This window comes from Falco naumanni, chromosome Z, assembly GCF_017639655.2.
Source record: "Falco naumanni isolate bFalNau1 chromosome Z, bFalNau1.pat, whole genome shotgun sequence".
Lineage (NCBI taxonomy): Eukaryota > Metazoa > Chordata > Aves > Falconiformes > Falconidae > Falco > Falco naumanni.
The window spans coordinates 86135368-86150884 of record NC_054080.1 but is presented as its reverse complement, the minus strand read 5'-3'; the positions used below and the strand labels follow the sequence as shown (position 1 = coordinate 86150884).

Genomic DNA, 15517 nt, shown 5'->3' with positions numbered 1-15517 from the left:
ATAAACAAAATCCTTCGGAGTTACTCTGTAGTTTGATTAGTTTGCCTTATAGAATATTTCTTGCAAACCTATACCTTAAAACGTCAAATATTAAAAAAAAAAACTTTACGCATCTGTCTAGGGCTAAAACCCCACATTACAGACTACTGAATTATTAAAAGCTGAATGTGAGTAAACACACTGCTACATAACTGCAAGCTACATCACCGAATATACCACGCTTACTTCCCAACAAGTATAGTTCACTTGTGTTCATAATAATTCAGCGTGCTGGCAAGTGCTATGTGATAGAATTTCTAAAAATAATTAAGTGTTAGTAATACAGCAACTACAGCAGCCTCCACTTCCAAATCTTTGAAGAGAAAGCACAAGACTGTGTATGTGTACATTGAAAGAGATTCTGCTCAACTTTTCAACAATGAAGTTTAGTTCCACTTTCATGGAATTTGAAGCAAATATGTGTTTCATGGTAATATGATTCTGTGAATATAAAACCATGCCTGATGCAGATTTCAAGTAACTAAATGGTTACCATATTTGTAATTTAAAGTCTTTACAACACCAAGTACTAAAAGAGAAACATATTACTGCTAAAATGCACAAAATTTAAATACGAGCAGTTTTTTACTATCCTGGATGATATGTGCAAAATATATTGGATATAACTTTTAGCTTTCATAATAAAGCTTTAAATTTTATTTGCAACATAAATACTTTAAAAAATTGTGATTTAACATAATTCCTTAAATAATATTGCTATTCCCACATACTGATAAGCTGTGGATTTTATTTAAAGGATGTGGAGTAGAAATAATTTTAAAAGCAAACAACCTTTTTTTTTTAATTACGTAAACCGTTTTAAACACTCACTCCAGGTAAAAAGTTATAGCTTACTCCAGGAAGATTATTACCAGCCCCTAATGTCTTGTTTGAAAGGATATTCACTGTTTGATGAATACCTTCCTTTTTAGTTGTAAAGTAGATTGCTTTTGATAATATAAGCATTTAAAATACCATAGTCCAGTTTTCTGCTTCTGTATGTATCCAGCAATCTGTCAAATACTAAAGTTAATGCTGAGAAAGCAGCGTCCTGTTGCCTTATTTATTATGAACAGTGATTATATATTATTTTTTGTCAATAAAAAAAAAAATCTCTTTACGTAGTAGGATCAGGAATGTAAGATTTCAACAAATAACCAAAAAGAAGGCCAGTCAGATCATAAAAAATTATAGCTGAATCTCTTTTTTACTGAAGATAAAAATCTCACCTTAGAATTTGTATTATATTATTCTTTTCTAGAATACATATACTGCCTGGAAATGCTAGTCACCTGGGAGGTTATGCTTTCAACCTCGGCTGAAAGGGAAGATTTAAGCTTTCTACCAAAGCAACAAAACAACTCTGGGTTTACACCACAGTATAGGGTGCAGTATACATGTTATTTGCACACTTCATCTAACCAAAAGCAAAATCTTCTTTGTACTTTCACGGCCAACACATTGTGCCCCACCCCCCGCACCCGCAAAGCTTGAGGAGGTAGAACATGACAGACCTGGAAAATGCAACGGTATTTTGGTAATGATAGTGCCTGGGCCTTCAGCTTTTCCCACAGATGTAAGACATGGTCCAGCATTTTGCTAGGTTTATAATACCAGAGAATTTAAACAGAGTGAAGGTGAGATTTTTCGGTTTTAGTTATTCGTTCTTTTTGGACACAGAAACCTGCATGGTCAGACTGCTGATTTTTTTAATATATTTTTCTGTACATTATTGCTGACTTCTGGAAGCTACCAATGCCTTTCTATTAGGTGGAAAAAAACCCAAACATAAAAGCACCAGATTTTAGATGAATGTATGCAGTAATAAATTTTACAATGAGATTTAATCTAGAAACTAAGTAAACAGGATAGATTTGGATTTGGAATAGCTTTTTGAACAAGAACAGTCATAAAACATGCACATTCCTAAATTCTTCATTACTTGAGAGCTTATCTCAAATAGGAAAACAGGTGAACAGTACAAAAAGTGATCAAGACTGTATCTGGTTTATTTTCTGTAATTTTCCTGTGGCTAGATCTATACCAAAGCTGTTCTGGCTGGCACCTTCAATGTTAAGACTGTCAGCATTTCCATTATGAAGTGAAGGCCTTATAAACTCAGCTTTAAAAAGACAACTCTGTACTGAAACTCAGCACAGAATTTTTCCATGCAGGATCAAAAAGTTTGTTACTGCTATTAAAAAAAAAAAAAAAAAGAAAAGAAAAGAAAAAAAAAGAAAAGAGATGTCATTTCCACCTCTTCTGCTCAAAGTTTTACTCTGTTTTCTCTACGGGGAAATACCAAATGATACAGCTTTCAGGGAGAAAAAGAAAAATGCCTGACAATGAACTCTAATAAACTTCAGAAGTTTCCCAGGGAATTTTAAGAATGTGAAAGGACAGGGTATAGATAGTACTGCCAATTCTTGACTCTGAAAGCTTGACTAAAAATTACGTATTGATTTCTTGATTCTGCAACCCAATTCAAACTACTTACAGTGTGATATTTGTTCTCCAGTGACATGAAAAAAAGAAAAGAAAAAAAACCCCAAAATCAGTCTGCTCATTGGTACCTTCCTTATTGTAAAACTAGCTTCTGCTCTGCACATGTTTGAACATGATAGTCTGCCCCTTCCAGGATGGGAAGATCTTTTAAGAACAGACGTGCAAACTGATGGAAAGGCTAATGAAGAAGGGAGGCAGGTGATTTCTGGAGGGGGAGAACAAAAAAGGGAGGGGGAGATTACACATGAAGGAAGGGCCCAAGTGTGGCAGATCCCTGAACGGAAAAGGATGGGAAGATGGCAGTTTCTAGGCTCAGTCTGTCGTGGTCTGGGAGACACCTTTCTTTCACTGCAATCTAGAGGGAGGTTTGTTGAGAGGAGGGGAAGAGAACCAATTTTGCCCTTAACAGAAAACCTAAAAAGACCTGAGGGATGGAATTAATCACCTCTACCTGCAAATGTCAACCAAGTCCTTATCTCCACAGAACAGAGGTTTTTCCAGAGAGTCATTTGCACTCCTTGTATAGCAACCAGAGAGACAGGAAATTCATAGCACCGTTCATTTGAGCTATTTTAAACATCTGGCTAAGGGCAACACAAATTATGTTCTAGAAATGCCTACCAAGAGTCTAGCAATCCCTGAAGTAGGTCTCCAAACTTAAGACAACTGAAATATACAAAATAAAGTTGCTGGGCAGCATGAGTCCTGGGTACCACTGGAAGAGAACGCAGCCTTTAAAAGGGCAGAACACTTCCATATAATCATTTAGGTAAGAAAAGACCTTTTAAGATCATAGACTCCAGACCATTAATCTGACACAGCCAAGTCCACTGCTAAACCACGTCCCTAAAGTGCCATATCTACACACCTTTTAAACAGCCCCACATGGTTTGCCTAGCAATGCCCCGGTGTTCTGGTGAGCTGATTCGGTTCCAGTACTGATTCAGCGATCCTTAAAGAGACCTGGGAAGAAATACTTGCTTCTGACACAGATTTTGCTTGGTTTAGATGTTGTCTACATTTTTTCAGAATATGCTCCTGGTATAACGAAGGTTAGCAAATAAACTATTAACAATTTGACTTTTCTTGGTCTGTACCATTTAGAGTGCTGTACTGCACTCAGTAGATGCTTCTGAAATGAAGATGCAGAAGCAGTTCAGCACAGCTCAGCCATGAACACCACACTCCCAGCACCACAGGTGTGGATGCAGCCAGTTGTAACTTTTTCCACAGGTAATTCTCACTATACCTGCATGGATGGATGAATAGACGGACAAAGGAAAGTCTCTCATGCCAAGTACATTTCACTCTGTGTGTTAGATTTTAATAAGAGTCACTGCTGGTTTTAATATACCTTTGTCATCCACATGAAAACAGGATAGGAGATAAAACAGTGAGATTGTTAGGAAAAGGATTTGTTCCATTTTTGTCTATTTATTCTTTGGAATTCTCAGACATTTAGACTTGGTTCAAAAATTATAAGAGAAGCAATTAAACCTCTTTTCCAATTCAAAAGCATTACCATTTCCCATACCAACTCAAGTCCTAAAAAAGTATCAGTGTGGGGGGCTAGTTAAAGATGATGAATGACGTTATATTAAGTGCTAAATACTGTGTCAATGACAGGCTGGTGAATGACTACAGGAGTGGGTAAGAAGAGAAACACTGAAAGAGAAAATTAAGATCTCTCCCTGTGGACTGCACTAACCAAACAAACAAATGAACTCTGGCAATGGTTATTTGAATGGGATGGGGGGGAAGCCCTTTTCCTTTCATCTTTTAAGCTTTCCACCAAGTTTTCTTGTACCAATCAGCAATACCTAAACCACTTGGGGTCTCAGTACCATCTCAGGAAAGAGACTTTCAGACTTTGACATAGTTTACTGTGGCACAAAAACACAGGAGGACTGTTTGTTTTTTTAAATCAAACAGATCAGTTTATGTACAAAAGTAAAAACACCAGAACACTCAATCCAGAACTGAATTTCATACTAACCAAAATATGTCCCATTATGCAAACACCACTGGTAAAAATACAGAACAATGTTATTCCTCCACGACCCTTTTCAGTTGTCATACAGTGGTACATGTATGTCATACAGCAGTATGTTACAAATTAAGGCTTAGCACAGGGCAATATAGAGAACTGCTACTTGTTCATTACAGCTAAGTCAGGTCACAGGATAGAACTGCTAATTAAGAAATTCCTCTTTTTCAACCCACTGGATCAAAGACAGGCTAGAAATGTGAAATAAAAAGATATGGAAAGTAAACACTATGGCAGAAACATGGCCTGAAGATGTGGCCAGCGGAGGCTCCTCTATAAATACATCATCTTCAAAGGCTTGCAAACAATCAAATTTATTTCACTTTCTTTTGCTTCTCACAGGAAAGGCTTAGTCAGCTAATGGGGATTGAAATGCTTCTTCATCACTGTGCACAGAAAACTATCTCCAGTTAAGAGAACAGTGATCCACAATACTGAGAGTGGTAACTCATGAGGCAATGATATATAAAAATACAAAGGTGATAGCACAGTAGCACTGAAGTGGACACTTGCTATTGAAAACTACATAATTTGTGAGACTGTCTACAAAATAAATATTCAAGCTACAAAAAGCACAACCTTGTCATCCCTTAACTATTCTTTTTTTTTTTATTTACATGTATTACATTTTTTCAAAGATGTAAAATTGAATAAAACTGTATTTCCATAATTTGATTATTTTTTCCCTGAGCCATAAAAAAACCCCCAAACTATCCCAAGACTTCCATATCACAGACTATGAATATCTTAGAGCATGATGTGTCAAGAGCTTTTGACCAAAAATGGAGTAACAGTAAACACCAATCTGTAAGGCAATTGGCATTTTTCTCTTTTATTTGGTAATATATGATATAGTATGCCACAATAACATCCCTTTTCTGACAAACTGTTGATAATATATACAGCTGATGGATCAACTATACATACTTTTCTGCACAGAGAATTTTTGTGCATTTCTGAACATAGGCTCCTATATATCTGACATTAATTCACAGTCCAACTAAGGTAGAAATATTGTAGCAGGGCTGCACTGTGTAAGGAAGGTCTATGGAAGTGTTGAATTCTTTAGATTACATTTCTAATCCTAGATAGAACAGAAATGAGCATCTTATATATATATGATTTAACATTAGGTACTATTTTAGTAACACTGTTAAACACTAGTAAATTTTCACCAGCAGTTCCTCTAAATCAATCAGCAATCTCACTGACCTGCTTTCTCTTAGGTCAAACACATGAATAAATAATCCCCAATATGATTAAACAAGTTTGACTCACAGCTCTCCTAGTGGGATACGAAAGAAGATGGTTCAAGGTTTTAAATTTGCCTAGCAGCAGTAATTTTCTGAGTGGATTACTATCTAGTCTTTGCAAAGTTTTGCCCTCAAAGAAATCTATTCCAAATCAGAGGAAGTCACTAAGGTATGAAGGGGTTACTAGCAGCCTTTTTACACTGAGGAGGCATCACTGAAACTGGAACAAAATAACTAAGAGGAGCATTCATCCCCTCTAGAAAACAGGCAACATCCTTGTGCTATATAATACAACGATACATTAAAATACATTATTATATGATTCTGAAGTTTTCTGAATAAAATTAATCCTCATCTGCATTGCAGTCATGTAATTGTCAGTTGCTAATTACTAGTTTTGTAGAAAGGTTCTAGCAAACAACTCTGCCTTTCCCCTAAACAGCTTTATTAACAGTAGTTGGCTCTGCTCTAGGTGATGAAAATTATTCCTGATCAAAGGCAAAGCTCACCATTGACACCATCTGAAGTTCACTGCCTCAATGACAGGCAGAGGTCTCCCACGAAAGCGTTCCCATTAAAACAATGGAACTGGATCCCTTTCCCACCAAAATTCAGGGCATCAACTTAAGAATGCAGTTTTGAATGACCTATAAGAAAGGGCAGAGTAAGGCAGGGAAGAGGATGTTACAGCCTTTGGGAGAGGCAGCAGCAGAGAAGTAGCAGTTCTAGTTCCTTAATTTCATCAAGTCATCGAGTTACACATTCTGTGGATTAGGTTTTTAACCACTTCCCATAGATTCCACGTGAAAGCCATCACGTGCACTGCACATGGTCACCCATTTTCAGATAAACCAGTTTTACCAGCATGTCTCAGCTAGAGTTCAGGCAATCAGTTGCTGGTTTGCCACAGGGCAACAGCCCAAACAAGGCATGGGACCTCAGTGCCCACATTCAAGTCTCCTGGGCAGTGCAAAATGCAGAATTTTGGCCCAGTTGCATTTATCCTAGCTTGCTCTTTTTGGTTTACGTGCTCCAAACCCATTAGATATCTTAGGAGCCTAAGTAGAGTCTCTGTACTTTCACAACAATATTTATTCTAAAATTATTTCCAAGACAGGAAAATAAAGCTGACTTGTGAGAAATGGAGTTGAGAGTTGCCATTTCTGTTTCTTAACTAAACATAACTCAATACTACTACTACTACTACTACTACTACAACATTTTGTTATGACACTTTGTATTTTTATCACAACAAAGATGCCTTTGTCAAGTCTCTAAAACAGTTGTCCAATACGCAAGATTTTTGAAGTGTTTCCCAGCAATACAGCTATGCACTCACAGACCCCAAATTATAAACAATGTATTTGTTATATGCCATGGTATATATACACACTTAGCAGTAGCTATTGCATTAAATATAAAATAACATAGTAGTCAAAAGAATTTGTAACAAGGCTCTCAAAAAAAATTTTTCACAATTGGACATAAGCTCATACTTTACTTAATATTTTATAACGACTTGTAATGAAATACATCCTGCTTGCCAAAAAATACTTCAGTATAAAACTGAAGATATTTGAAAGGTCATAAACACTTGGTAGCAGTAGGACTGCAGACGCCCGCTTGAATGTTTTCACTCAAGATAAATAAGGCTGTAGCAGCTGCTGCTTACAGCCCCAGGCCCATGCCCTATATCAATCAAATACACACAAACTTGTTTAACTGGAAGAGTCTAGAATTATTTTTTTTTTTAAAATGCTAACAGCTATAAAACACAGCGACTTTTCCCATCAGCTTAACAGAACAAATATTTCAGGTACATCCTTAATTAGCATCATAGGTCCTCCAAAGAAAGTTCTGTGGGATAGATTAAAATTGACACCTTGCTAAAGAATGTTTTATATGTTGACAAAATAAAGCAAGATTTTCACCAAAATGATTTCAATCTCCACACTTCCTATGGCATCTTGCCTAGCCAATTATCTCTACCCACAATGTTTCTGGGCTTACTACAAACATGAGAAAACACCACCCAGAAGTTTTAAGTTTCAATTAATTCTTTGTTTTTTCAAAGTTTTTGCACTGAAGAATGCAAGTACCATTTGGACTGAGTGTCTCTGACTGCCATACTTCACGGCTGGCTAAATTGATTTCCCATGGTAACTATAACTAACAGCACGTAGGAACAAATTTCATAATTCTTCTCCGGAAACACTGAAATATGTCCTTGGTATGTGAATCATTACTACAGTGAACTTCAAAGAAGTGACTTCAGGGGGTAAATCCTTCAGAAAAAAATGTGTACTACGGCAGAGACACTGGGAGACATCTTTCTGCAAGCTGCATTGATCCGTAAACCTCTGATGCTTTCGTACTAGGTTGGACATACTATAGCTACTTATGTAATTGGTTATGGTGGCTCCCCATGAACAGCTATTACTGGAAAGGAACAAGGGATAGCAAATAGGCAAGGGAAAATTAGACATACTGGGTTTTTTCCCCATTTCTAGTATGAAAACACTTAACACACTGTACTGCATAAATGAAAGTCAAATGAAGAAGAAAATCAGTGAAGTTTCTGCATTCCAAATTTTCCTGCTGAAATGTTCGCAGGCTGGCAGAAAAGATAGCATACACTACTTAACAAAATTGCTAGCTTGCAAAGACTGAAATGAAATCTGTGCTGGCAAGGGATATTTTTTTTTAAAAAAACTTTTTAAAAATAAAAGCTTAGGGATACTTTCTGATTTTCTACTCACAATGCCTACAGAAAAGCTAAAATGAAGGTTACACTGGAGTAACTTGGGAGACTCTTAGCTTTTTCATAGGAAAGCTGCAGAGTCATCATACAGCCTTGCTGCAGTAAGCAGCTGTCTTTTATGCTACCTTTCACTAAACAAAGGTGCAGGAGAACGAGAACACACAAATAACGAAGAACAAAATATCTTGTAGTGAATCCATTTTCACAGCTGGAGACAGAGTGCTTACTATTCTATATACAGCATCACTGAGCTTAGGAACTCAAGTGGGCAGTGTTAAATTGCACAGTAATGCAATTTAAGCAAATGACTAATCTAAACCCTTAAGTTTTATTCCTACTTTGGTCTTTTAAAAAGCAGCTTTACAACATAAAGCATCAGTACCTTCCCATTATAACATAGAAAACCCAGAAGATTAATTTTGTCATCTTAAAGCAAAATCAAGGCAAATACAAACAACAGAACAGTTTACTAAGTTCAGCCAAGCCACTTGTACATTCTTTGATCAGGACTTCCGGCACACAACAACTGAGGACACATTTTTCATTACCAGCAATGTGTCCCCCCCTGCCCCCCCCCCAAAAAAAAAAACCAAAAAAAACCAACCAAAAACCCCAAACCACACAAATTACTGTGAAAGGCAGTGGTTTTTTCCTAACTTCTTGGTACCTAATCTAAGTCAGTATCTTGATTGGAATTACTGTAAGATTTCTACAGTCTTAGCTAATATTGCATTACAATACATACTTTAAAATCATGCAGAGGTACACATACACATGTGTACATTATACTTAGAAGGTGTAAAAGTATTTGGTTTTAAAAAGTGTGCATGAAGAATTCTTCATGCAGCAAGGTCTCAGCCAACTATATTAACATGAACACTTAATTTGTCATTTGAATGTTCTGATTTTTCAAAATCTTTCCAGCTGATGTAACAATGACTTAAGAAACATGTGACATTACGATCTCAAAATATTACACTGGATGTAATCACAACGGAGAGCAAAGTTATGTTAGATTAGAAATAGAGATGATTTGTGATTTGCTCCAGAGAAATGCAGAACATTCTAGCATTAACAATGGAAGTGCTTCAGTTGCCTCAAGCCTAGAAGCCTTTGCATGGCAATTCTGTACTTTAGTAGCGTAGCATACTCAGCATCATACTTACTGTGGTACTGGCTGCTATAGGACCAGGGGTGCCGTGACCCTCTTTACCAACAACCTGATTTTGTTCTTCAGGACCACGGGTGACAAGAATTCTGAAGTGCTGCTGCCTTGTGTTTTGATCTGGTCTGATTTTAAACAAGCATCCCTGCCCTTGAGGAATCCGCTCTACTGAATCGCTTCTAGATATTTCTGACCCGTTCCTGCCATTTCCATGCAGTTCTGAATTCAATCCATCAGCTGTGGTGCTAATTTCTTCTGTTGGTGGCTGGACAGGGTAGGAAGTACTCCTTTCTAGCCGTATCCGAGGATACCTGACCAATCTGTCCCCTTTCGTTCCAGTAAAACCAAAGTTATATTCACCTCCTGCACCTGTACCACTTGTCTGTGGTTGCTGTAACTGGAGAACAAAGAACTTTTTCCCTGAATTTGCTGACATATCTGGCACATGTTGCAAAGACCAACGCCGGGTTTCAGGGGTGGGAGCATTATTTTGAGCATCAGTACCAAAGGGTAGTAGAGTAACCTGAGGCATGTCTGCACTTGAAGCCCGATGCTGAATTCTCAGACCACTTATGTTTAAACTTGAAGCTGCCTCATTTGCCTCACCTTCTTGGGTAGCTGATGAAGCATCCTCACTCTGGTTATTGGAAGGAATAGTACAAAATATTCTACGATGACAGCAAACAGTCCCATTAATCTGTTGCCCTAACTCTTCCATCAGCCTGGGTGGAGAATTTTCGGGAGTCACCTCTGGACAGCTTGGAGAAGAACGGTTTTCAACAGGGGATGCATAAAGTTCCCTGAAGTCTGAGAATTTACAAGGAAGTGCCTTCTCAGGAGATTCCAGGGTTGCGTACTCATCTGCACAGCCGTTCGCAGCTTTGCGCTGAAGAGAGATCTGCATTGACGAGCTTCTCATTGGACGCGCATCAATACTGTTCAGCAGCTGGGGAATAAACATGGATGTACTCCTTTTTAAGGAGCCCACTTCTTGCAAATCGCTGCCACCACCATAATCTGCTCCATGTCGGGAGAAAGTGTGAGGACTGTTTCTTCTTGGCAAAGTGTGGAATGTCATGAAAAAGTCATCTTCTCTCTCCCGGTCGAGGATCTCTGATTCGGGGGCTGTGTTGCTTCTCCCAGAGCCAAAATGAAACCGCAGCCGATGGGCCATGGTTTTACAGAGAGAAGAAAAGGAGAGGGAGTACAGCAACAATTCAGGCACTGCCAGAAGTTAAAAACCAAAGACAGAAACTCCAAGAAAAAGTGTCCCATCTGCCAAACTGTTAGCACTGCAGCCCTGATAGCGACAGATAGCAGAAATAGCCCAAGTGGCAAGCAGCATTCCAGGCATGATTGGGTAAGAGCACTCAGTGCTCCTACACACTGTGACATAGGGTAGGATGGTGGGAGTCACGTGGCCTGGTTCCCTCTCTCCAATGTAAGCTAGTGGGGGTTTTCTTTTTTTTTATTTTTTTTTTTTTATGCCAGCAAGAGCCTGAAACAGCACCTTCACAGCTGCTCCTTTTCCATCAGAGAGGAGCGGCCCCAGCGGGAGAGCTCTCACAGCTGACTAAGGCAGCGAACACACTCGGCACTGCTATAAATCTAAACCACATCATATTCACAAGGCACATTCATATAAAGCACACACACACACAAACTTAACTACCACAAAACCACTTAAATTTAGTGTTAAAAGTTTAAGTCAACTCCACACGCAAATTAGAAAAATTACTTCAAGCTTAACATTTTGGTCTGTTACAGCATTAGGCTGTCATGGCAGAACATGAATAAATATAGCACGCTTATGCTTTCAATTTTAACTGTGCTCATAACATGATTAAGCAAGAAACTTCTTGCCTTTAAAAAGCCACAACTTTTACACTGTCTCTACAAACACAATATAACCTGCACTACCCTGCACAGTCCCTTTTAATAATTAAAAATCACAACAAACAAAGCAATCATACACATGGCAAAGATTTCTCACACAATAAAACCAGCAGAAATATGCAAGATTGCAGGAAAGAAAGTTTCTTTTTCAGTTTTACCAGGCAGTAAAGACAAGGGAAAACCGGAGACGGGTGTTGCATGTCGTTTTGTACTGATTTGTCTCAAACACTGTACAGAAACTCTGCCCATTGCTGGCCAGCCTCCAGTGAGAAAGTTAGCAATATTACGAGTGCAATTGCCAGCATGGAATACAGTTACGCTCTCCAAGAGTCAAACACCTCAGAAAAAGAACAGACAGACAGGATACACCAAAATGTAAAGCAAAGATCCTAAATCAACTCTATTAGATTGCAGAAATCCAGTGGTCTGAGGATACTCACATTTGAAGTGTGTTCACACTTGTTAGCTAGCATGTACTAGAAAAGAAACTGTTTACCATGAAGTGTGGCTTCGTTGCAATACATGGACATTTGTTCCCTAGGAGAACCTGACAGTGTAGATTTTGTCAACAGCTCTGAAAATTTGTACGTGGAGGGTCAATACTCTGTCTAGACATTTAAACCTCTGTTTGCAAGCAGCTTGTTTTCAAAAGACAGAAAAAGACCAATGACAAGACAAATGGAAGCTTTAAACGATAGAAGTGCCAGCAGCCAGCACAATCCCCCATTGTTTTAAGCAGACTATAAGCCAAAAAGAAAAACAGGAATAGCTTCAACACAGCAATAGTACTATAGATTGCCTTGTGGAAGCACAGTTATTAATATTATTTTATATTATTTTTCAGAGAAAACATACTATCCAAGGACACAGTCTCTCTTTGCACCAAAGATGAAGCTTGCATTGTATATTCTTTATTTTGATTGAGGGACAGGAAGGAAAGGATGTACTGCAAAGATAGAAAGTGCTTTGCTAATTGGGAATATGAATAAGAAACAAAGTTATTGTGATAAAACCATGCAAGTATTGGCAATAAGTATTTCACAGGAAAGCCAAAATAATCAGCTCAATGTCTTCTCATTCTGTAAACACCACTTGATGGAAACCTACTGCTCTAAAACCCCCGACATACTTGCTTTGTTAATAGATCAGAACACCTTCTGAAAGGAAAGCAACAACTCCTAAGCTACCTTTGCAGGGAGGTTATGAGCTCAAGGGCAGACTGTCTACAGGAGCAGGACCACAAGAAGAAACAGAAAACAGTTCAACAATAAAGTAGTACCAAAAGTGTCAATATAAGGCCAGAACTGCATACAGTCACTTGGAAATTCTTAAGCAATATATCTGAAATGAGTATACCAAGACTCTTCTCAGCTGTCACTGCACATAAGATATTTCTTCTGAACCGCCACTCTGTTTCCCCATCACCCACAGCCATCCCCATGCATGCCACCATTCTGTGAACCAGTGAAGCCTCTTCCATGAGTTCCACTTTGCCCTTCATGCTGACACAAACCTCCTCCAACATCCCCCAAGACACATGCAAGCCACACAGTAACATCAGCGCAGTCCTGAGCCTGGGCTTACATACTCTGCCTCACAGTTACAGTATTTCTGCTTCAGTGTTGTTTGTATCAGCTAGTGGGGGAAGAGGGCCTTAAAGCTTGGAAGAACTGACAGATGATCTCCTTGAAGTTCAAAAGGTATAGGACAGTTTTAATAGTGCAAGTGGTTGTTACAATCATTATGTCAATAAATATGCTCACAGTCAGCCCACTCTAAACACAGATTTACTGATTGACTTCCACCTGAAGGAGGACATAATCATTTTGCTCTGATTGACTTCCACCTGAAGGAGGACATAATCATTTTGCTCTATGTCTTCTTTTTCCCCGGAATATTACAGCTTTTATGTTTTCCTTTGGTCTACATTTAATAAGAAGACAGAGGAAAAGCATATACTGTTTTTAAAGACAGATGTTTCCATACTGAGGTTTTTTTGAATAAAAAGATCTTCACAACACTGATCCTAATCTTCACAAAAGAAACAAGTTTACTAGAGGTTGTACTGCACCCAGCCAAGAAAATGCTAATACCTGATCTCATAAACAAAGAGATGGCGTTACAGTTTTTGAAAGATAAGAACCCAACAAGTCAGTCACCCAGTCTGCCACTGCACTGGCCTATTTAACCTAGTATGTTCAGAATGACAGTATCACTTATATCACGTATGTCTGCGTGGAAATCTTAACTACATCATAACAAAAGCAAGAACCAGTAAGATACTGGAATACTTCTCTAGAAGAGCTACTGCATCAGACAAATTAAGTTCAAGACCAAAACCACTGACAGTATGCTGGGCATTATGAGGCAGAGAACTGAAAACATAACAGAGAGGATTATTTTGCTGTTACCTTAGACCTTCATACACCTGCACTTTGGGTGCTCAGTTCAGTGCAGCTCTGGTAACCACATCCCAAAAAAGGATGCCGAAGTATTAAAAGGTACAGGAAAGAGATGCCAAAATGATCAGGGGATGAAGCAGCTGCTTTTTAAGTGACTGAAAAGGTTGGGACTGCATTGGTTTGCAGTGGAGAAGCCTAAGGAAGAATATGATGAGGATTTCACTGTCAGAATACTGGGTTAAGAAGAAACATTTTGGTCTGACCCAACAGAGTACTACTTTTGTGTTTAATGCTCTATTAGTCCCAAACCCAGATGCTTTTTATGCTTCTATCTGCATTTCTTAGAACACTTACTTAAACAACAGACAGAAATACACCTTTCAGATGTGCTACATTTCATCAGCTGTGTTAATGCAGAGCCTTGTGATCAGTAAAAGACAATCAAGACAAGCACTCACCAATCTGTTTTCATCAAACACTTCAAACAGGAGACGATGATTGGTTGGGTTTACCTGTAAGAAAGTTAAAATAATGTCACTTTAGGTTCATTAGCTTGATGATAACAACATATGTGTACTAGTTAATACAGTGATTAAACCAAGGCAAACAGAACAGGACTAACAGGTTTTATGAAACTCTTAAATTTAAACTGGAGCACTAGAACACTTTGTTTCTAAACCGCAGTACAACTAGAAATAGCCTAGCAGTTAACATTAAAAGCTCTTATTTACTGTGTTCAATGCAAGACAGTCACTGCATTTCTCTTTCTACAGAAAGCTCCAAAGATGAAAGGGCATGGCTGTGGCACACCACTGAGCAGCATTCTGTCATACTGTAGAGAAGAATCTGGAGAGGACATCCCCAGGCAAACCAGGCTGCTTCTCCCTCATGCACCACACACCCCACACAGCCCCACATGCTGCAGCCAGGAAGGGCTAATGGGGCAGCTTCAGCTGCCCTGGGCACACCACAAAGCTAACTTGGTCTCAGGAAAGGTGGCCTGACCGAAGTGACAAGCTCTGTGTTTTGGGAACAAGTCCCAGGCTGGAAAGACTATCAGGACTCCCAGATTCTTTTTTTTTTACAGCAGCAAAGCTCAACTAAACTGTAGGGAGTAAGAGTTTTACTCTATTTATTTCAGGATTTCACAGTCATCTATATGACTGTCCATCACTCACCATTTATCTATCACACATGCCTGTGGAAAACCCAACAGAAGGCTCTCTGACACTTGAAAGCAGCAAATATACCTCCAGAAAATTATTCACATTGCAGTAAATTTAAGCAGAAAGACCACCAACATTTAAAAGGAAAAAACAAAGAACTCTAGCAGGAAGACAAAAACAGTGACTATTAAACAAGAAAAAAATTGTATGTTACTTGATCCACTTGATAGTTTTTTTCAGAAAAGTTTTGTAAGCCAGGTTAGTATTTCCAACTTGTTTAATT

At 38.5% G+C, this 15517-nt stretch overlaps 1 protein-coding gene across 6 annotated transcripts in view; it reads right to left on the bottom strand.

Annotated features, from left to right (window-relative positions):
* Positions 1-15517, bottom strand: part of NEDD4L (NEDD4 like E3 ubiquitin protein ligase) — a 178543-nt gene that overhangs the window by 79676 nt on the left and 83350 nt on the right. For 3 of the 6 annotated variants that reach the window (XM_040579379.1, XM_040579381.1, XM_040579382.1), the window contains exon 5: positions 14527-14580. In XM_040579379.1, the coding sequence (XP_040435313.1) occupies positions 14527-14580 (54 nt within the window). Of the gene's footprint in view, positions 1-9771; positions 10960-14526; positions 14581-15517 lie in introns of those variants that run through there. The other 3 variants (XM_040579376.1, XM_040579377.1, XM_040579378.1) reach the window with 3 other exon arrangements.